The sequence below is a fragment of the Onychostoma macrolepis genome, chromosome 07 (assembly GCF_012432095.1).
Source record: "Onychostoma macrolepis isolate SWU-2019 chromosome 07, ASM1243209v1, whole genome shotgun sequence".
In the NCBI taxonomy this organism is placed as follows: domain Eukaryota; kingdom Metazoa; phylum Chordata; class Actinopteri; order Cypriniformes; family Cyprinidae; genus Onychostoma; species Onychostoma macrolepis.
Genome location: NC_081161.1, coordinates 3638937 through 3662503, shown reverse-complemented (window position 1 = coordinate 3662503; position 23567 = coordinate 3638937). Strand labels below are relative to the sequence as shown.

At 35.6% G+C, this 23567-nt stretch overlaps 1 protein-coding gene across 1 annotated transcript; it reads right to left on the bottom strand.

Annotated features, from left to right (window-relative positions):
* Positions 1–335: 335 nt before the first annotated feature.
* LOC131543453 (mucin-5AC-like) lies at positions 336–20215 on the bottom strand. Its single transcript, XM_058780783.1, has 29 exons — positions 20119–20215; positions 18536–18788; positions 18336–18453; positions 18177–18267; positions 17909–18000; positions 16263–16479; positions 16050–16178; positions 15836–15953; positions 15546–15684; positions 14711–14812; positions 14497–14566; positions 14253–14390; positions 13390–13554; positions 13197–13291; positions 12993–13119; positions 12594–12849; positions 10998–11050; positions 10552–10652; positions 10287–10438; positions 9916–10054; positions 9586–9696; positions 9298–9477; positions 8934–9173; positions 8699–8855; positions 8487–8615; positions 7007–7157; positions 6882–6925; positions 6577–6777; positions 336–4622 (listed from the first exon to the last, which is right to left on the bottom strand). The coding sequence occupies exons 1-29, from the start codon at positions 20195–20197 to the stop codon at positions 766–768; spliced, it is 7704 nt and encodes a 2567-aa protein (XP_058636766.1). The 5' UTR covers positions 20198–20215; the 3' UTR covers positions 336–765.
* Positions 20216–23567: the final 3352 nt, after the last annotated feature.

Sequence of the window (23567 nt, the reverse complement as noted above, 5' to 3'; positions counted from 1 at the left end):
GTGTAAACCTGCTTGTTGAAAATGTTGAAGGTGTAGCAGTCATCTTTGTTGAAGTTGATGCTGCAGTTGTCGATATGCTCTCACTTGGTATAGGCATGCTGACAGAAAAAGTTGGTGAAGGTGTAGCAGTAGAAGTTGTTGACAGATCTGTGAATATGTTTGTAACAGTGGAAGAAATTTGGATCATTGATGTTGTACTTGGTGGTATATGCACACTTGCCGATGACATTGTTGTAACAGCTGTTGTCGAGGGCTCTGTTGTGATGTTGCCACACTTTACATCACAACAGAATACTCTAATCTCATAGTCATAGCATTGCTGTGAAAGGCCTTGATGTTTATTTAAGCAAACTAGTCCATCTTTCATATTGCATTTCACAGCCTGGCCCAGTTGTGAAAGAGGAATTCCAGGATAATGTTTTGCACGACATTCTACTTCCTTTGGCACTGAGCAAATCTTGTGATAATTCTCAGTTATTCTTCTGATAGCTACTATTTCTCCACCATCAGGACCTGTTGTTGGTCCTCCAAAGTTGTTCCAGTCTGACCAATGACAATTACATCCAGGAGTAGGAGTAAGTGTGTTTGTTCTCAATGTTGTGGGTGTTAGAGAAGTCGTTGATGGAGTTGCAGAAGATGTTTTTGTTGTTGGAGTTATAGATATGCTTGTGATAATGGAGGAATTCTGGACTGTTGATGTTTTAGTCAGTGGTGTAGTAATGCCAGTTGAAAATCTTGGTGAAGGTGTAGCAGTAGAGATTGATGTTAAAGTTGTAGGTATGCTTTTACCAGTGGGGAACTCTGGACTGCTGGACTTGTAACGTGTGTAAACCTGCTTGTTGAAAATGTTGAAGGTGTAGCAGAAAACATTGATGAAGTCGTTGCTGTAGTTCTCGATATGCTCTCACTTGGTATAGGTGTCCTGGCAGAAAAAGTTGGTGAAGGTGTAGCATTAGAAATTGTTGATAGATCTGTGAATATGTTTGTAACAGTGGAAGAACTTTGGACCATTGACCAACTTGGTGGTACATGCACACTTGTTGATGACATTGTTGTAACAGCTGTACTTGAGGACTGTGTTGTGATGTTGCCACAGTTTTCATCACAACAGAATACTCTAATCTCATAGTCATAGCATTGCTGTGAAAGGCCTTGATGTTTATTTAAGCAAACTAGTCCATCTTTCATATTGCATTTCACAGCCTGGCCCAGTTGTGAAAGAGGAATTCCAGGATAATGTTTTGCACGACATTCTACTTCCTTTGGCACTGAGCAAATCTTGTGATAATTCTCAGTTATTCTTCTGATAGCTACTATTTCTCCACCATCAGGACCTGTTGTTGGTCCTCCAAAGTTGTTCCAGTCTGACCAATGACAATTACATCCAGGAGTAGGAGTAAGTGTGTTTGTTCTCAATGTTGTGGGTGTTAGAGAAGTCGTTGATGGAGTTGCAGAAGATGTTTTTGTTGTTGGAGTTATAGATATGCTTGTGATAATGGAGGAATTCTGGACTGTTGATGTTTTAGTCAGTGGTGTAGTTATGCCAGTTGAAAATCTTGATGAAGGTGTACCTGTAGACAATACTGTTGAAGTTGTAGGTATGCCTTTACCAGTTGGGGAACTCTGGACTCTCAGAGTTGTAATTTGTTGTGAAAAGCTGCTTGTTGAAGAAATTGAAGGTGTAGCAGTCATCCTTGTTGAAGCTGTTGCTGTAGTCATTGATAAGCTTTTACTTGTGGATGAAGTTATGCTTGTTGATGAGGTAGCTGATGTTGTAGGCATGCTGGCTGACATAGTTGGCAAAGCCATACCAGTAGAAATTTTTGTTGATGTATCTGCATATCTGGTTGTAATGTTGGAGGAACTATGCACTCTTGACGTTGAAGTTAGTGGTATATACACACTTGTTGATGATATCCCTGCAGCTTCTGTAGTTAAAGATTGTTTTGTCATGCTTGTAGTATTGGAGGAATTCTGGACTGTAGATGTTTTTATCTGTGGTGTAGTCATGCCATGTGAAAATGATAGTGAAGGTCTAGCAGTAGAGATTGTTGTTAAAGTTGTAGATATGCTTTTACCAGTGGGGGAACTCTGGACTGCTGGTCTTGTAACATGTGTAAACCTGCTTGTTGAAAATGTTGAAGGTGTAGCAGAAAACGTTGTTGAAGTTGATGCTGCAGTTGTCGATATGCTCTCACTTGGTATAGGCATGCTGACAGAAAAAGTTGGTGAAGGTGTAGCAGTAGAAGTTGTTGACAGATCTGTGAATATGTTTGTAACAGTGGAAGAAATTTGGATCATTGATGTTGTACTTGGTGGTATATGCACACTTGCCGATGACATTGTTGTAACAGCTGTTGTCGAGGGCTCTGTTGTGATGTTGCCACACTTTACATCACAACAGAATACTCTAATCTCATAGTCATAGCATTGCTGTGAAAGGCCTTGGTGTTTATTTAAGCAAATTAGTCCATCTTTCATATTACATTTCACAGCCTGGCCCAGCTGTGAAATAGGAATTCCAGGATAATGTTTTGCACGACATTCTACTTCCTTTGGCACTGTGCAAATTGTGTTATAATTGTCAGTTATTCTTCCGATATGTACTATTTTTCCACCATCAGAACCTGTTGTTGTTCTACCAAAGTCATTCCAATCTGACCAATGACAGTTACACCCAGGGGTAGGAGTAAGTGTGTTTGTTCTCAATGTTGTTGATGTTAAAGAAGTCATTGATGGAGATGCAGAAGATGTTTTTGTTGTTGGAGTTGTAGATATGCTTGCAATAATGGAGGAATTCTGGACTGTTGATGTTTTAGTCAATGGTGTAGTTATACCAGTTGAAAATCTTGATGAAGGTGTATCTGTAGACAATGTTGTTGGAGTTGTAGGTAAGCTTTTACTAGTTGGGGAACTCTGTACTCTCAGAGTTGTAATTTGTTGTGAAAAGCTGCGTGTTGAAGAAATTGAAGGTGTAGCAGTCATCTTTGTTGAAGTTGTTGCTGTAGTTGTCGATATGCTCTCACTTGGTGTAGGCATGCTGGCAGAAAAAGTTGGTGAAGGTGTAGCAGTAGAAATTGTTGACAGATCTGTGAATATGTTTGTAACAGTGGAAGAACTTTGGATCGTTGTTGTTATATTTGGTGGTGTATGCACACTTGCTGATGACATTGTTGTGACAGCTATAGTTGAGGACTGTGATGTGGTGTTGCCACAGTTTTCATCACAACAGAATACTCTAATCTCATAGTCATAGCACTGCTGTGAAAGGCCTTGGTGTTTATTTAAGCAAACAAGTCCATCTTTCATATTGCATTTCACAGCCTGGCCCAGCTGTGAAAGAGGAATTCCAGGATAATGTTTTGCATGACATTCTACTTCCTTTGGCACTGAGCAAATGGTGTTATAATTCTCAGTTATTGTTTCGATAGGTACTATTTCTCCACCATCAGGACCTGTTGTTGGTCCTCCAAAGTCGTTCCAGTCTGACCAATGACAATTACATCCAGGAGTAGGAGTAAGTGTGCTTGTTCTCAATGATGCTGAAATTAAAGAAGTCATTGATGGAGTTGCAGAAGATGTTTTTGTTGTTGGATTTGTAGATATGCTTGTAATAATGGAGGAATTCTGGACTGTTGATGTTTTAGTCAGTGGTGAAGTTATGCCAGTTGAAAATATTTGTGATGGTGTACCTGTAAACAATGTTGTTGGAGTTGTAGGTATGCCTTTACCAGTTGGGGAACTCTGGACTGTCAGAGCTGTAATTTGTTGTGAAAAGCTGCTTGTTGAAGAAACTGAAGGTGTAGCAGTCATCTTTGTTGAAGTTGTTCCTGTTGTTGTTGATATACTCTCCTTTGGTGTTGGCATGCTGGCAGAAAAAGTTGGTGAAAGTGTAGCAGTAGAAATTGTTGATAGATCTGTGGATATGTTTGTAACAGTGGAAGAACTTTGGACCGTTGATTTTGTACTTCCTGGTGACGTTGTTGTTACAGCTGTAGTTGTGATGTTGCCACAGTTTTCATCACAACAGAATACTCTAATCTCATAGTTATAGCATTGCTGTGCAAGGCCTTGGTTTTTGTTCAAGCAAATTAGACCATCTTTTACATTGCATTTAACAATCTGTCCAAGTTGTGAAAGAGGAACTCCAGGATAACGTTTTGCACGGCATTGTACTTCCTTTAGTGCTGGGCATAAGGTAGGATAGGTGTCAGTCAATATTTTAATAGGCACTACTTCACCACCATCAGGACCTGTTTTTGGACCCACAAAGTCATTCCAATCTGACCAATGGCAAATACATCCAGGGGTAGGAGTAAGGATGGTTGTTTTCAATGTTGTGGATTTATGAGAAAATGCTGAGGCAGTTGTAGTAAATGCTATTGTTGAAAGAGTTGTTGATTTACTTGTAACAGTGGAGGAAATTTGGACTGTTGGTGTTATTGTCAGTGGTATAGGCATGCTAGCTGACAAACTTGGAGAAGGAGTAGAAGTGGATGTTGTAATTGGTTTCGGAGTTGTGGTTATGCTTGTAGTAGTGGTAGATGTAGTGAATGAAAATACTGTCTTTGTTGGAAAGTTTTCTGTAGTGTATTTGGCTGTCATTCCTGACGAAGTTGTCTCTACAATAAAATATAAACAATTCAATTATTTAATGTGAATAGAACATTTGATTATGCAAAGATAATCAAATAATTACACAACACTGTACTTTGGCAATTATTGAGCCATTTGCGGCAACAAATTGCACCACCCAATTAAGAACAACAATTTAGTATTTGTGACATTTTAACATTTATGGGAATATATAGAAAAAAGTAGATTTTTTATTTTTCATTGTTACAGATCATTGATAACTAGTAATCACCATGAGCATTCAGCATCACAAACCAGGAAGTTAACCGGTTATATTCCAGTGAGAAAACATGTCTATAATTTGTATACCCTCTTTTAAATAACTTTTTTTCAATTACCTGAAAAACAAAAACTTTTAAATTCTCATTTAAATCAACATTTCATTGAAAGGCTATGTCTGGCTTCAGAAGTATCAACACATTAAATACTTGTTTTATCTCTATATCTCTCTATATATACAGTACAAATATATATATACATATATTTGGACACAGGCACAATTGTTATTTTTTAGCTGCTGACCAAAACATATTCGAGTTACAGTTATATAATGAATAGTGACATCACAAATGGAGGAAAGGTTAAGGAATTACAGCCCTTTAATATGTACCTCACCCCTTTTTCAAGGGACCATAAGTAATTGGACAGTTGACTCAAAAGGCATTTCATGGACAGATGTGAACTATTCCTTCGTTATTTTTACATCAATTAAGCAGGTAAAAGTTCCGAAGTTGATTCTAATGGCGCTTTTCCACTGCATGGTACGGCACGGTACGGTTCAGTACGGCGCACTTTTGGGGGGTTTTCTACTGGGTACGGTACCTGGTACCTGGTACTTTTTTTAGTACCACCTCGGCTGAGGTTCCAAGCGAACCGTACCGTTACCAAAACGTGACGTGTAAACTCTGCTGATTACTGATTGGCCGGAGAAAATCGCCATTACTGCTTCACTGAACTTGCGACACGAGACACAACAGACCCGCTAGATTTAAATCAGCACAGCCAGCAAAGGATCGGTCTACAATCAAGAGAAGACTTCACCAGAGCAAATACAGAGGGTTCACCACCACAAGGTGCAAACAAGGCCAGATTAGACTTTGCCAAAAAACATCTTAAAAAGCCATTCTTTGGACAGCTGAAATTAAGATCAACCTGTACCCGAATGACAGGAAGAAAAAAGTATGGAGAGGGCTTGGAACAGCTCATGATCCAAAGCATACAACATCATCTGGGAAGCACGGTGGAGCAGTGTGATGCATGAGCTGCATGGCTTCCAGTGGCACTGGGTTACTGGTGTTTAGTGATGATGTGACAGAAGACAGAAACAGCCAGATGAATTCTGAAGTGTATAGAGATATACTCTCTGCCCAGATTCAGTCAAATGCAGCAAAGTTGATTGGGCAACACTCCATAGTACAAATGGACAATGACCCAAAACATAAAAAAGTGGAATATGTTGCAATGGCCAAGTCAATGATGAAGACAAAACTACAGGCAGAAAGACCCACAAACTAACAACAACTGAAGTCAGCTGCAGTAAAGGCCTGGCAAAGCATCACAAAGGAGGAAACCCGGTCTCTGGTGATGTCCATGAGTTCCAGACTTAAGGCAGTCATTGCCTGAAAAGGATTCTCAACAAAATATTAAAAAGGAACATTTTATTTATAATTATATTTATTTCTCCAATTACATTTGAGCCCCTGAAAATGGGGGGTTGTGTATAAAAATGGTTGTAATTTCTAAGCATTTTATGTTATATTTTTGTTCAACCCCTTGAATTAAAGCTTAAAGTCTGCACTTCAATTTCATCTTAATTGTTTCATTTTAATTCTATTCTGGTGGCATACAGAGCCACAATTATGAAAACTGTCAGTGTCCAAATATATATGGACCATATAAACTAAAAATTTGTACCTGAGAAGATAGTAGTAAAACTGTTACCTGCTGTTTTACTGGAAAAGTCAAAGATAGTAGTTGAGGTATAAGTTGTTGTTGGATGTAATGTTTGACAAGGGTATGAAGTCTTTTGAATTATTCCATGTTCCTCACAGACAGCTGTCATGCAGCTGCCAACCCCATCTGTAGTATTATATATTGTATCTCCATACATATATTTGTTCCCTTTGAATGTGCAGGTGCACGCTGCAAATTTAGGAATAAAGACATTTACTTAATTAAGTGCCGGTGAAGGAAAGATGAAGTGCTGATAAAATATAGAGGAAAGAATGTGTAAATATTTTTCTTACCAGTTGCATTGTATTTGCAGTTGATCTCCATGGAATTGCAATAGCTTTAAGAACAAACAGTTTTAAAATTAAAACTGGATTTTATGACAGTAGGCTGTATTTGTTTACATGAAATTATAGCATACCATATTTGACAATTTTCTATTGAAGGAACTTTCTCTTGATCGCTGTAATATTCCCCCTGTTTATCATAGCAGCCACACTGCTCCTTTTTAACACATTTCATTGTATCCTCATCAAAGTAAGGATGTCCAGGTGGACATCTGGGGTAACAACCTTATAAAATGAAAATGAAATACAAAACATGTGACATCCATGTGACATGGATTGCTAGGCAGGAGCACCATAAGGCTGATCAGGCCTACAGCTTTCACCCTCTTTTGCAATCACTCATTTGCAATCACTTGAAATTGTCCTAACTGCCCAAAATAAAAACTTTGCTGTTTAAGAAGTCCTACAAAGAAGTGATTTTTAGAAAGTATGGTGATGACTCTGGCATAATGCAAGAATTTTGAACTGAAAAAGTAATCAAAGGCAACCTAATATGCTTTATTTTCTTGGTATTTAAACCGATATTCTGTATTTGCAAAGATAAATTTTATGAGTATCTCTAGCTAGCACCGGACAAAACTGATAGTGAATCATCTCAAGATCCTTTAGCCAAAAAAAAGAGACTATAATTAAATTCTGTCAATAATTCATAAATATAGTCACAGGTAGCAATTATCGAGTTCCATTAATTGATTATATTTATCAAATCTGAAGGAAGAGATCCAGCAGTTGTATTGTCATGAATCCGGGTTATGAACTTCCGTTTATTCACCACAAGAGGTCATTATCCACCACATGGACTCTCACACTACACAGACTGTTACACTTACCCTGGACTTCAGTTCCCACAATCCATTTCACTCTGATTACACACACGGCTGCAGCCAATCACACACCCTACATAAGCCATGGACTTCCTCTCTCTCACCGCTGAGTATTGTTAGAGTCTTCGCTGTCTTAGCGCTGCTACTCTACAGAGTATTGCCGTGAGCTATTGTTCTATTACCTAGTCTTAGTCTAGTTTCCTAGTCCTAGCCTTAGTTCAGTTTTGCCTTGCCTGTCCACCAACCCTTTGATTCTCGCCTGTGTGTTTTGGATTATACTACTGTCTGACCCTGTCTTGGATACTGTTTGTCCCAGCCTGGACTTTTGCTTGTGTTTACGGATTACCCCTTTTGTCAAGCCCTCAGGATTTTGTTCGCCGATCGATGACCCACGCCTGTCCTAGGAATACTCTTTGTCTTGCCTCATTCATGTCCGTTTGCTGTTTATTGACCCATGCTTGTTTCCGACCATTATCATGAATAAAGCTCTGCAGATGGATCCGAACGCTTCCTCTGTTCCTTCCGTAACATGTATTGGAGGTAAATGTTAACACACAGGACAAAAGTTTTTATTTAGTTATAGCACCATCTAGAAGCATAATTGGATTATATTTGGCATGTCCACATAGAAAGTTCTGTTGTCTATGTAAACCAAGTTTTGTGATGTTTGAATATTGCATTCATGAGATAAAAGGCCAGTTTTTTTTTTGTTTGTTTGTTTGTTTTTTACCTTCAAGTGCTAGTATCTGACTTGAGCACTGCCCAGTTGGATTTCTGCAGGTCTGCAGACAAGGAGCTCCACAAGGTTTGTACTGCCACTCACATTTCCCAGGAGTGTTGTAATAATCACAGAACAATGCTATAAAAGGGAAAAAAAGGTCTCTTTTTCGATGGTCTCTTTCCGTGACTTAAATTAAACTAAGAAAATTAGCAGTGACTCACGGCATATTTTAGGTGTTCTCCAGGCAACGCAGGCTCCAGCCTCATTACAGGCTTGTGCATAGGTTGCTATAGCAGCGCACAAACAGTCATGATCCCCACCACTATCACAAGCACATGAGTCTCTCACACAAGCGTCATAAAAATGATTGGGATCCACCTTAACAAGAAAATACAATTTGATTATCTATACAAGAACAACTTCTGTACAAGCTCACCGTGCTGCATATTAACTTACTTGAGAATGACATGATGTAAAAACTTCACTCTTAATGATACTACATTGTTTCTGAGCCCATGATTGCCTGTAAGGGTTATTTGAGCAGGGATTTCTAATTTCCATAGTAACAGGACAGCTAGAAGACTCTTTCCAATCGTTTCCAAAGTCCAAGGGTTTAATTACCACCTCCTGACTTCTCAACATGAAGTCGTTGTTTGCGTTTCCATCAAAGTTCCCGCAAAGACCACAAACAGCACCCTGTGATAGGACAAGATACATATTCACTAACATACAAAACAAAAACAGACTCTCAATCTAAATTATACACTTTAGTTGTCTCTGAGGCAGTTATTCAGCGATTCACTGTAGATTTATTTCTCACCTTAAAGTTTGGACTGAGTTTGATGAACATATTTGCCCTCTGGTCCCACATGACAATTAATCCATTATTTGCCTCAATGACCATGTAAATTCCTCTCACCAAAATTTGGTAAGGAATGTCCTCTCCCTCATCTTTATGAAAAATCAGATAACCTCCACCTGTTAGTTTGAGCTCCTTGTTCTAAAAGAAGAAAATACAGTTATTTATCAGGCACCCGTGAGCTGTTAATTCAAGTTTTTTATATATGAAAAAACTAAAATATAACTGAAACAATCCATGCACTCTCACCCCAAGGAAGAGTCTGACAGCCTTAGAGCAAGTGGTGCCAGTAGATCCACATGATATGTTTTCAGTGAGAACTCGAAAAGTACCACTGGTATTGGCATGACCGCAATAATCCTGTATAAATCATACAAATGTGTCTCTCTATTAAAACTGTTCTGAAAAGTCCCTGAACTAAGTCTGTAATTTAATCTCTATAGTGGCACGAATAATTCAATTGCAGCTTCATTTATTATTCTTATTATTTTAATAATGTTATCATAAAACATTTGTAAGCAGAATTTTATGTAAACAAATGAAATCAAGGTGTATTGTATAGATGTATTCTGTACTTACCGTGATTAATGTGTATTCACATTGTCCATCAAAAGTGAATGTCTTTCCATCAAATGTAATGTAATGGCCATCTCCATGAACTAAGCAGGTTCCATGGCACGGGTTTGTGGTACATTCCCATTTCCTATCTCTACAGGTACTGCATGCACAGATGTAAGTGTAAATGTAAGTATTCATACTGTGATTTCGTAAGAATTTGTATCCTCCAACTTAGCATCTTAGCATTAGATATCTAAAATGTCATTTCATACCACAGGATGCTATCAGACATACATCATTTGAGATACTGTATGTGCAAATTATGGTTAGGAAAAAAAACAGACAATCCCATGTGGTAGCAGATAGAAAAATAGTTTTAACTGAGATTTTACCAGCTATTGCAGTCCACTTTGATTTTATCTCCAGGTTGGTGTTCAGTTCCATTGTGAATGCAAGGACAAAGGTCTTCTTTGATGCAGCCACCCCTACCGTCTGATACCAGTCCAGATGGACACATACAGCCTGAGATGCACTCAGTGATAATCTGTTTTTAGAAAATTACATTATATTAAAATGATGATACATCTTGTGCAGCTTTTTAGCAACTGTTTGCATTAGGATAGTGTTTAGGAACCAATTTACATTATAAACACTCACACAAGCCATATCTAGAGTGCTGCAGCTCCTTTGACACTCTGATCCTGTAGATCCAGGAGCAGCACTAGTGCAGTCGAAGAACAGCATAGGTTGAGGACAAGCTGATGGCATAGACAAGACATTTATTAGTGATATCAAGAAAAGCAAAGGAATTCATTTAACTTGATGTAATGTTCCTCACATAAAGCTATAAGTGGGGCCTGAACATAGCACAGAAATCATATAGACTGTTGTAAATGGTTACTATCACATTCCAATGTGTGGAAAACTGCAGACTGGACATTTTTATCTAACTCATATGTTTCACATTGAAATCATACAGGTATGATGAATTGTAATCTTTTGTCCAGCTCCAATCAGTGTTTATGCTAAATTAACTTCATGAAATACAATGAAATAGAAAGCAATATTTTTTAGTAAGTACACTAATTTGTGGGAGTACTCACATTGTTGGCTAATTCTCTGTCCAATGCAACTGAGTCTCCCATTCCTGCAAGTGCTGAAACAGAAATCATTAAAATAAAAATCAAACAAATCTGTAGGCTTTGTGTAGGTAAATGTAAGACTTTAAGACCACATAAATAAAATTGAAGGAAATTTAAACATCTGCAACACTTTAAAGTTTAAAAACACAACTTCCAACGTATTTCCATTAACAAACAATTTTTTACTCTTCTGATCTCACTGCAAAAAAAGTGATGCTCTTCCTTAGTGTTCTTGTCGTTTTCCTGTGCAAATGTCTAAATGTTGTTAAATCAAGATACATTTACTTTAGAAGCAAAATGACCTCAAAAATAAGAAGACTTGTTTTATGAGAAATGGATCAAAATTAAATTTAAATTAAAACACAAGAACAAACATCTGCCAACAGGCTCAGAAAAATAAACTTAATTCAAAGGGAAAACAACAGAACAAGATCTTTTAGATCTAAGATCCTTTACTGTTTCTCGCCAACATTTTGTGAACAAAATCCAGTCATTTCAATAGTAATCTTCACAATCTGGAGTTTCACGTGAGAAAGAAAAAGTAAGTTGCAAGTTTTCATGTTGCAAATTCGCCATGTTGAGCAACAGAAAGCTATTTGGTTTTTAAAGGGATAGTTCACCCAAAAATAAAAATTCTGTCATCAATTACTCACCCTCATGTCCTTCCAAACCCGTAAAACCTTTGTTCATCTTCAGAATACAAATTAAGAAATTTTTGATGCAATCTGAGAGCTCTCTGACCCTCCCATAGACAGCAACACTACTGAAATGTTCAGTAACATAGCAAGGACATTGGTAAAATAGTCCATGTGACATCAGTGGTTCAACTGTAATGTTACGAAGCTACGGGAATAGTTTTGTGGGCAAAAAAACTAAAATAACTATTTTTTTCAACAATTCTTCTCCTCCTCATCCTGCTTCATGTAAACAACGCAATGCACTTGCGTGGGCTGTGCTCCGGCACGGCTCCAGCACAGATTATTCTAATGTTTTGAGGTGAATGTGTGGCTGTCAGTCACCGCACCAGTGTGGATATTTAATGTACTTCGCAATCACAGATTCTAGCCTACGTCTTGGAATATATGACCCAAAGAAGAATTTTCACCATATATTGTCATTTGAACAAGTAACAAGTCTGCCACGTTTGTTCTGACCAACTGAGGAAAAAAGCATTACAATAAATTGGGCTACCAATGCTGATTAAATCTAACGATCGGTTAGCTCATATCACATCAAACCGATGTTATTATTATTTTTGTTATACTTTATTCTCAAATTATTAATGTTAACAACATCAGCATTGCGTATAGTGTGTATTAGCATATAGATTTAAATTTTTGTTCAGTCTAATATCTAATCTTATAAGCTAAGCGTTGTGAATCGGGCTAAAGTAAGGCGATAGTTTTGAACACTGACTGGTTATGTACTTGCTCAGATATTGATTTTGGATCAATAAATAATTTTTAACCAAAAAAAGTTACGGACTGCAGCTTTAATTATTTTAGACTTTTAAGTTATAAACATCAAAGCACTTCTAACAGAGATTGGGATCCTTACCACATGGTGCCATCTCTGTTGATAACTTCTCCTGCGGCAATCACTGTGCCTTTGATGTAGCAGGAACAACTAGATAAAGGGACACATTTTGCTTCTTCATCAAGGAATGTCCCCTCTGCACAGATACACCCATCTACAGGCTCAAATGTGACACCACAAGTGAAGTCTGGGTCACTGTTGCAACGGCAGGAACGACTGTTGTTTTGAACTGTGTAAGAATAAACCATGTTGCTGGGACAGCGGGCTGAAAATTTACCTGTGAACAACAAAGCGCTGATTTAGTTAATTATTTTAACAACCACCAAAGCATGTGGTATCTACATGTCCAGTACACTCAATAATCCTCTCTTTAATTGATTTATGTTTAATGCTTTTTAAAGGTTTGAATGAATCACTTACTGCATGCAGTGTTTCTCCAGTGAGGCAGATGAATCCCTTTTGCAGCACAGTTGTGTACGTATGAAGACAACGCGGCACACATGCAGTCCTCACTTCTCTCACAATTACATGCATCATACATGCAGATCTGTTGGGTTAAAAAGTGTTGGCCCAATCTCAAAAGAAACATATGCTTAGATTAGTCAGCAGAAATCTGTAACTCACCATTTGATAGAAATCAGGGCTGATCTCTTTGTGGCATGGAGCAAACACCCCATTAGGGTCTGACAGCAGAGAGCACCATTTCTTAGCATATCTCTCTGCAATAAAGAAGAGCAAAGAGCTATTACATGACAGTACAGGCACCATTATCTCATTACCATCTATAGCCAGAGCAAAATAGTGAATCGAGACATACCATTATCTAATCTGAGACTGCAGGGATCCTCAAAGCTGTTTTTAACATCGGGGCAGTTGGCTCGTGATTTCCAGCCATTGGCAAAATCTACTGCTGTAGCTTCAGGAGATCCACTAACAGTTATGAAGTCATCTGCTCGAATACTATTGAAGTTCCCACACAAACCTAGCAAAAATAAAAAAATGTAGATAATTTTGGCCATTTATTTTTACACTGTGCAAAATGTAATTTAACTCATTAAACAAAGAAAACTAGAATTTCAAATTTTTAGATGCATAGAAAGTCAGTTGAAAATGTACTGGCTATAAATGGCCTTTATATGCAAGTAGTGTTTGCCATTATTCAGTTATTAATATATTTTTAGCATTAATTTATATTAGGTGGCCTTAACTACTATGTACTTACATTTAAATTAATCATTTGATACAATGCACTTATTGTGTACATACATGTTCTTACATTGTACTTATATTGTTAATAATACCTTTATGTAATTACATCTGTAATTAATTTCTGTAATTACATTTATAATTACACTGTTGACCCATCCCTTACACCTTAACCCACTCTTAAAACTACCCATACCACCAAACCTGTCCCTAACCTTACCCATATCCCACCTCAATAGCAGCAGAAGTGTTTTGCAATACAATATGAACACAATAAGTACATTGTACTTATTTTTTGATGTAAGTACACAGTAATTAAGGCCACCTAATATAAAGTGTGACCAAACTCAGAAACATAGCTGATATACATTACCATTAACTCATTCCATCATAATTCAAATGAAGAAGCAACGCTCATAATGTTGTAGTTTTGGAATTGTAAAACAATTTTTTTTAATATGCAAATTTTCTTACCATTTGTTTTCTGCTTGTAAGTCACATCAACTTTTATATAAACCTGCATTATTGGTATGAGCTGGATCTCTAGCTCAAGTCCGAAAGATGTCTGGACGATGATGAAAAATGTGGTGGGTTTGAAAATCATCACGTCAGCTACAGAAAATAAAAACTGGTTTGTTATTTCATAATATTTCTATTAAGAACAATGCATGTTGTAAAATGATATATGCAAGAAAATCAAACTGAATTGATAACCTACCTATGGAAAGAGGGAGCTGTGAATACATTCTATTAACCAACACTTTTCCATCAGACTGGATGCTGAACACCTAAGATTCACAACATTCATTTAGAAGGAAAGATTAAAATGCAAAAAGATTCTCTGATAATGATTACAAACATACTTTAACAATAAATTAATTGTAATGATATATAAGTAATTCAAAAATGTATTTGAATTAGCAATAACTTACTATATTCCTCTTTGACAGAAAAATAGTTACTGCCTTCAGACATGTATCAGCCTCACATTTCATCAGATCCCCCAAAACTGTAAACTCATTGTCACTAGTCTGCTGAAATACAGATGTGACACCAGCACATAATGATGTGACATTTCAGAAAAATATGAATCTGTGCAACATGTACACCTAATATAGTTGGTTTGATTTTGGGTCAATTTCTAAGGTCAACCTAATAATAACTAAATACTCTACAATGCAGCATTATAAGCATTACAAGCTTTGCAGCAATACAACACTGTGTCAGTTTAATGTGTATAAAATAAGTGCATCAATTTTAGTGTACTTTGAAACTAGAGTTTGCCGAGACACATATATTTATCTGAAGCAAACATGATTACCAAAAATTACAGGTTAACATCAACATCTATTTGAATCTATGGAGAACAACTCTTTATAGTTCCACAAAAATGAAAACTGCTCATCCTCATATTTACTGTCCAAACCTGTTATTTATTTATCTATTTTGTCCAGTGGAACAAAAAGTAGACATTTTTAAACAGTTGTTACGCAGTTCTTGCCATGCAACAGGGTCTTTCAGATTAAAACATGATTTGTTTTTAATGTTCTGGATGTGAATGTTGAGTAGACAAATGCTTGATGGAGGGCAAGATTATCAGTAAGCCATGCCATGTCTTTGGTATGGAGTACTTTGGAGTAAATTTGGAGTAAATTACTTCATTGCACTGCATCTTTATGCTTTGGATATATGAGTGAGAGTTAACAAATTAATCTGATTAGTGGACTGTGAACTGAGGTACATGTTATACTGTCAGAAAAGACTGACCTTAGAAAGAACGTAATTACAGTCTCCATGAAAACTGTATGTCTTCCCGTCATAAGTGGTAATATGGGAACCACCTTCGACAGAGCAAATCCCTGGGCAATCTCTGTCCTCGCAGCTCCATAGATTATCAACACAAGTGCTTCATAGAGAATAAAGTGAATAAAATTTAAATAAAGTGTTATGTTTCTTTGTCCAGAACCAAAGGAAAAAATACCAAAAAGCAGTATAATTTCAGAGGAAGGTAATGAAGAGGTACAAATGGACTTAATATACAGAAAATACATAATCACCATTCTTTACAGTTACTTCTGTAAGTCTGTCCTGGTTCATATATTTTTCCATTGTGGATGCAGGGACACTGATTCTTGGCAATACAACCTCTATCAGTGAGGTCATCAAACAGGTATCCTGTAACAGTATATCACAGCCATTTGAGCAATGCTATTTGCATGAAGAAAAAAAGCTATAAAAGCAAGCAACTGTGCATTTAAAATCAGATTATACCTTCAGGACAGAAACACCCATCGATACAGTGGTCTTCACAAATTTGACTTCTGTCAGGGTTTGAACAAGTGTTGATACAAGGGTTTCCACATTCTTCATGCACCATATTGTGGTAAGGACACGATTTACCTAATAATAAATAAATAATGCTAAAACCATTGAGATTTCAATTTAAAGCAGATTTGGAACAGGCTGCTGAAAATTTTTACTTACCACAGAACTGCTCAGTCCTCCACGGGTCAGGCTTTCCACCCGCCTGGATGCACTGGCGAGAATATTCTGAGATGGTTCTGCAAACACAAAAGGATCTGGTCCTGTTGGTGCAGTAGCACATGTCCAATTCACAGGCTTTGATGAAGGAGTCAAGAGGTACGAGGTCCTTACAGCTGCTGAAAGATGGACCTGAAAGCAGCTGCTCACATGCTGATGTCTAGAAAGCAAGAAGATGTGTTGGAAGTACACAATGAACATGATGGACTAAGGTAAGGCAGGGTATCAGAAATAGTGGTGGTTGAAAATATAAGCTACTGTACATTTACAGCACCAGTTCATGCTTTCATTTGGAGCGATATATCTATGCAAAAGTACTATTATACGTGCATCTGCTGCTCAAAATTCGCCTGTTGATTTTGACTTTGAAGGCCTGCGCTACGCATATGTCCTCCTATGTCATCCGACTAGTTAGCAAAAGTGAGAGAAAAGTGTTTAAAAGTTTTCAATATGGATATTTTTCTTACAAAAACACATCGATTCGCTACAGGAGGCCTTTATTCACCCCCCGGAGCCGTGTGAGGCACGTTTTTTTATTTGATTGGAAGAGCAAGGATCATTTTTAATATAACTCCGATTGGATTCGTCTCAAAGAAAAAAGTTATATACTCCTTTGAGGGCGAGTAAAACATGGGCTAATTTTCATTTTTGGGTAAACTAACCGTTTAAAGCGGCAGATGAGCGTGCGCTTAGGATATAAACAGACGATATCGTCCGTTGGTGTGGATGCTAATATCTTTATTGTTCTTGGTGTGAACGGGGCTTAAGAATTAGCACGGAAACTGCATTGGTTCTGCGTATAAAGTAAACGGTATCTGATTTACAGTAAATGTCTACTGTACCGGAAGACTTTTGTAAAACAACATTAAGTCCTGCTGGCTCACACAGTGCCCTAGACGTGATTAAATCAGACGCAAAGCTGCTCATTTCACTATCGCTCATTATTTACAGTGAAAGTGTCATGGTTTTCATTAAACTTATTTATCTATTTAATTATTTATTTATTTATTTATTGGAACAGGAGAGTCACAGCCTCTCAAAAAAAAAAAAAAAAATCACAAAGCTTTGGAGTTGGTGTGTAAAATTATCACATTGTATTTTTATTTTATATTAAATTCCATTGTTGGACTAGATGTAATATTGACTTTGTAAGAAAAGGAGGATAAGAAAGAAAGAATGGGAGGCTCTCTATTTACATAAAGGTCTGTCGGCCCAGGATTTTTATATAAGAAAATACTTATCTCATTTTTCGTGGGTAAAAAAATCGGTATCTTTTACTTCCAAGTGCTTCAAACAAAATTATTTTTTTAATTTCTCACCCGCTTTACATAGCAATTAAATTCGATTTCAAGTTTGTGAGATACAGTGCTCAGGAAGTTAATAAAAATTATGACTAGAATAAAAGTGATTTTTTTTTTTTGCTGGTGGTGATGGTGCTATGGTAGCAGAAGCAATGCACCAAATGTCATAACTTTCCTATGTATGGTTAATACGGCTGCCATTGGGGAAGGAAAACCAAGAACAAAGATAATAATAAAACTGAAATATAAGATAGGATATCAAATAGTGAAGATCCATTAAGAACCTACCATTTTTTTGCATGGCTTTGTTGAACTCATCTGTTCCATACATCTATCTGATTTTGCAAAGTGTCCATAGTCATATGTAGATCTGTCAACATCTTAATTAAAGAAGAGTTTTATGTAATTATGCATATAAAACATGTTTAGGTTTGTTGTTTTATAAAAATCATACACTGAAATATTAGCAGCTAATAAAAACTTGACTTTGCATTGAATGTATAATGTTTATATTATACTAAAAATGGAATGTGCATTTATTGCATGTGCTATTTACCATCTTTGATGAACTCATTGTGTAACTGGATGCCACTGAAGTCTCCACACAATCCGCAGGTCTTATTTTGGTACATCATGTCCAATTCAACCTAAAAGGAGCAATTACAGCTATTTGCTTGCAAAAAATCAGGTATTCGCATATTGATGTTATACTCACAGTGAAAGAGTCATCCTCATTCATCCACGTGGTCACCAGTCCGTGTTTAGCAGTGACTTTGACATAGGAGGAACTCTTATAGATAAGAATACCAGAGCGGCTAAATGGCAGATTCATCCTAATGGCAAACATATACATTGAATCAAAGCCTTTCAAAACAATTGCTATAACTCTGACCACCGTAAATAACTTTTACTTACTCTCTTCCGTCTACCCTGACAGAGGTTTTGGTGAGCTCCACTACAGTGCTGTCCAACTTCATTGTGATGTTAGTGATGGTTGGTTGGTCATTTACTACTTGACGTCTCATCTGAATGTTGAAGTCCTCGTAGCTGCTTCGACACATTGCGCACATGATATAATTACAAGTGGATGGTAGGTGGAAAATACCTCCATCAAATTTCTTGAAGTGGAAGTTGCCCCATGTGCTACAGACTTGTTTGTTATGAGCATCTAAGAGGGAGGACAACAGAATTTATTTAAAATTACAAACAAATGGCAAACTGAAAATAAATGTTTAGCAAAGTTTCATTGGCTAATCTAAATACTATTTGTGCACTGTAAAAGAAAAAAAAAGAAGGCACCTATGGTTACCGTAAAAAATACCAGCATTGTACTTTTTATCAGATTGAATTTTAATTTACAGTTAAACAACCATATTTCATTAACTGAAATAATGTTATCCCAAAATACTATTGTTTTTTTAAAACTGATAATATACTTACAACCATTCTAAAATCATAGATGTTTAAAAGAAAATCACATGATGAATCAAAGATCAACAAAAGTAGCTTTTCCACAAGCTGTCTTATATTTTATGTACAAACATACATTAAAAGTCTTCATGATAACACACATGACAATAGTGTAATAAACATTAATTACATAAAACACTAAAACAAAGAAGAAACAACAACTATTGAAATGGAAAACAATAAACAACAATTATTTAAATGAAAAAGCATCAAATGTGAAGTGTCACGTAGAGAATTCTGGGAATGTCATTTTTTTACTTTTTTATTGTAAATTATAAAACTTGTTCTTTTTCACTTTCACTGTACATTTAAAAGTATTTTACTATAAATTTCCCATTAGATCTATCACAGTTTTCATATAGAATGGGAACTTGCCAGGTTTTTACAGTACCATTTTTACAGTCTTTTACTGTCAATTTAAAATGATACATTTTTTGATGGATTTTTACAGCATAAAAATATTTGAAGTTGTAATTTTTTTTCAATAAAATACTATTCTATTCAGTCTTTTACTTGGTGTGTTACTTGTAATTATTTATGAAATTTAATTTATGTGTATAAAGTGTATATCTCTTTTAGAAATTCCTGCTAATGACACTGTATGATACACATTTTGTTTATTTTTTAACCCCAGGATAAATAACCTATGAAGAAATACAACATTTATATAATTGTAATTAAATAATGAATAATATGAATTATCTTGAGACCACACTTATTGTGGTCAGTTGATGAATAATGTCAGGCTGACATCATTATTCAATGTCAAACTGAGATTATCTAACATAATAGCAGATTATAATGCGTTCTATTTAATGGAAATCCTAATGCCTTTCTTAAGGATTGCTTAACCACGAATTGAATCTCTGGCTTATGGTCACAATAGAAGGTGTAAAACTGGAAAAGCAGGGCAGGGAATTTAAAAAGATCCCATTCTGACTTGATTCAAACAATCAAGTTCACAATACAGAATCTGTATTTTCATTTACTTCACTTAATATTTAATATTCATAAAAGAAAATACTTACCTGTCTGTGTGGTGCTTAATCCAAAGTATATTATCATCCAGTCAAGCATCCATATGAGTATTCTGGTGCGTCTCCCCATGCTTGGCCTGTGGATTTGTGGATCCTCCACAGGTGTTTGAGGATGGAAAGCATTGTGTTTTCCATTTTATACCACCCGCTTTTGTGTGAAGGCCTAGGAGGGGCTGAACGAGGCTGCATGTGCGTCAAAATGTCACTAACACTCTGATTAAAAGAATGTATGAAATTTGTAACAATATGACATTTTAAAGAAAGCACTCCAAGTTCTGCTTAAGTGTTAATTTTAATAATGTGAAATAAAATTGTTTCAAATCTACACAGTAGATTTGTAATGTTGGTTATATCTTTGTTGTTGTTGTTGTTTTATGTAAATGAATGATTCAATGATTTTATTCTACAAGAGAAAAAAAAACATATTTATTTAAAAATTTTACATTTATTTCAATAGATTACAGTATGTGCTCTTTTTATGTAATTGTTTGTGAAATTTACTTGCATTTTCTGAGTGAAAATGTTTTTTTCTGCACCATTTTTCCCCCTGGATAAGTTGGTAGAATATTATATCATTATTCTTGTGAGGAAAATTACCAAATGTCAAAAAGTGTTGAAGTACAATGTAATGTAAGCAAACTGGCATTTATCTGATTGTCTATTCTCTACCTTATCAGCTTTACTGTAGCTCAAATAGTAGAGCATGGTGCCAGCAACGTCAAGATCATGGGTTCGATTCCCAGGGAAAGCAAGAACTGATAAAATGTAGAAACTGTAACTTGAATGCAATGTAAGTCGCTTTGGATAAAAGCATCTGATAAATGCATAAATGTAAATGTTATCAAAAGCCACCCGTTTAAATCAATAAACATAGCATTAGGTGTTAAATAAAAATAAAATGACTCACTCACATTTAACTCTAATATTTGCAGTAACATACGGATGCATACATAATTTGACAAAAAATGAAAATTCTGTAATTTACATTCATGTTGTTCCAAAGCTGAATGGCTTTCTTTCTTCCACCAAACACCAAAGGACACAAGGTTAGTGAACAATGTATGCATGTAACTTAACTTGACTGATTTATTTGAAGTCTTTTGAAGCAACACAATCAAGTTGTATTACAAGCAGAGAATTCTACTGTAAAAAATACGGTAGCAACATTTTAGGTTTTACGGTTTTAATTTAAATTTACAGTTAAATACCGTAATTTCATGAATTTTCATTAACCCTAATAAACATAACTGATAAGAAACAACTAAGAAGAAACATAGTTATTTCAAAGAAAAACAATCAAATTCAAAAGAAATTTGAAATGCAATGCAGGGAATTCTGGGAACGTCAATTTACGGTTTTTCCCTGTAAATTGTACATTCTTTTTCACTTCCAAAAATGGTATTTCACCATAAAATTGTCTGAAATGTCTATTACATTTTTTTCACCGTATATATTAGGGGAACTTACCGTTAACCATTTAACAGGTTTTTTCTGTAGCATTTTCACAGTTTTTACTGTTAAAATTACGGTCATTTTACAGTGTATATATACAGACACATGTTCAAGAGAATGATGGTACAAGAAGCCTAAATAGGAAATCAAATACTTTCAGTGGTAATTTCACAAGGATCTTTCTCACACAAAGAGGAAGTGTCTATATACATGTAGAAGTAGCTTGGGTTTAAATATTGTTCTGATATTGTTTACAAAAACTGCTAAATGCATCACATTTACAATCAATCTTTACAGGAAATAACTTCAATTTACTGTTAATAAAATGTAAATAATAGTGCTACTATCTTGTCAGTTTGCAGTGTTTAAATTTACATTGAAATTAAACACAAAATAATTATAAGTCTCTATGGAAAACTGCAAGCATAAATTTGGAAAATGATCAAATTATGCTTGATGTCACCTGTGTGCTTTAATATGACCCACAAAACACAAGTAGCTGGGTGTATTGATGTAGTCTATGGATGTACTCAATAATAATAACGTTGATCTTTTAATTAGAGATCTGCTTTTGAAATCAAATAAGTTACTAATGGAGTTATTAAAATATACACAGTCTCCATGGTTTCTGTTGTTCAGCATTGGGATTTTTCCCACTGACTAGTTTATTATATTTGTCGCAGACCACAGTTTGTTAGTTGTTCATTTGTAAAGAAACATTGTGTTTAGCTAAACAACGTCATATATTCTAGTGATTGTTTTTAGTGTGTTTATGACCTGATAAATAAACCAAAAAGCCTGTTAAATATAAAGATAAATGGATGAATAAAAAGGTTCTATAAATAATAATGTCAAATAAATAAATAAATAGTGATTCCAGAAAGAATTATTTGAAGTATTGGAAATAATTAAATGTTTATATTCTTAACATATTCTTTATTGTAATTTCCAACTAAAATTTTTAAACTTGTGTTTAAAGTTAAATCTAATTAATGACGTTTTAAATACATAAACACAAAGAGTAGCAGAATAATTATGAATAATTGGAATTTAAATGAATTCTCTAAATTTTCAAATTAAAATTCAATTGCAAATTGAGGTCCGTTTCTATGTTCGTGCTCCAGAGAATGGGTGGACTCGTGTCTAGTATTGTAAATCTGACCATGAATTGTCTGGCATGTGCTCTAAAATATTTTCCAACGCAATTAGACGTCAGTATGTCAATATTTATGCAGCCTTTTCTTTAGCAAATATTTGAAAACCCCTAAACGAATCGCAAGAAACAAAACTTTTCTCACACGATGTTTTTGTGAGGCTTTAAGCCAATTCAGATGTTGTGACATAACCTAAAGAGAGCAGTGCTATCAAGACAACCCAGACATTATCGACAGGAATTAAAACAATGCTGTGAGGGACAGAAGTACAGCATTCAATAGATTGTACTGTTGTACAACTTACTGTTCAGCTGAACAAAAAAGCAAAGAAAAAAAACTGGTTGTAGGCAAATTAATAAAACGGTTTTGAACCTTGTGGCCTTTATACAGTGTGTGCCGTTGTAAAGATTGTAAATCTATACCTTACAGCATTATTTTCAAACTTGTTAAATTCAATAAATGTTCAATAAAAAGTAAGCTCAACCTGACAAAGGTCTATACTGATAAACTGAAACAGAAATGTGGAGAATTAGGGTCCAAAATCGGTCAGAAGTCTTATGAGAGCTACAGAAAATGTTTAGTGGATATGTTTCTGTTAAAGGCTCTACGAGAAATTGCATGTGAAAAGTAACTCTTTTTATGAGATTAGTTTCATCAGATTGTGTTTGTCTATAATTTCCTAAAATCTAAAACGAGTTAAATTGAAATTATTGCACAAATGCAGGTATTTTCACAAACTTATGCCACTCCAGATGGGACTGATACAAACTAATATAAAGCAAAGTTTCAATCATTTTAAATATTCATTCATTCATCAGTATATCAACGTTTCAT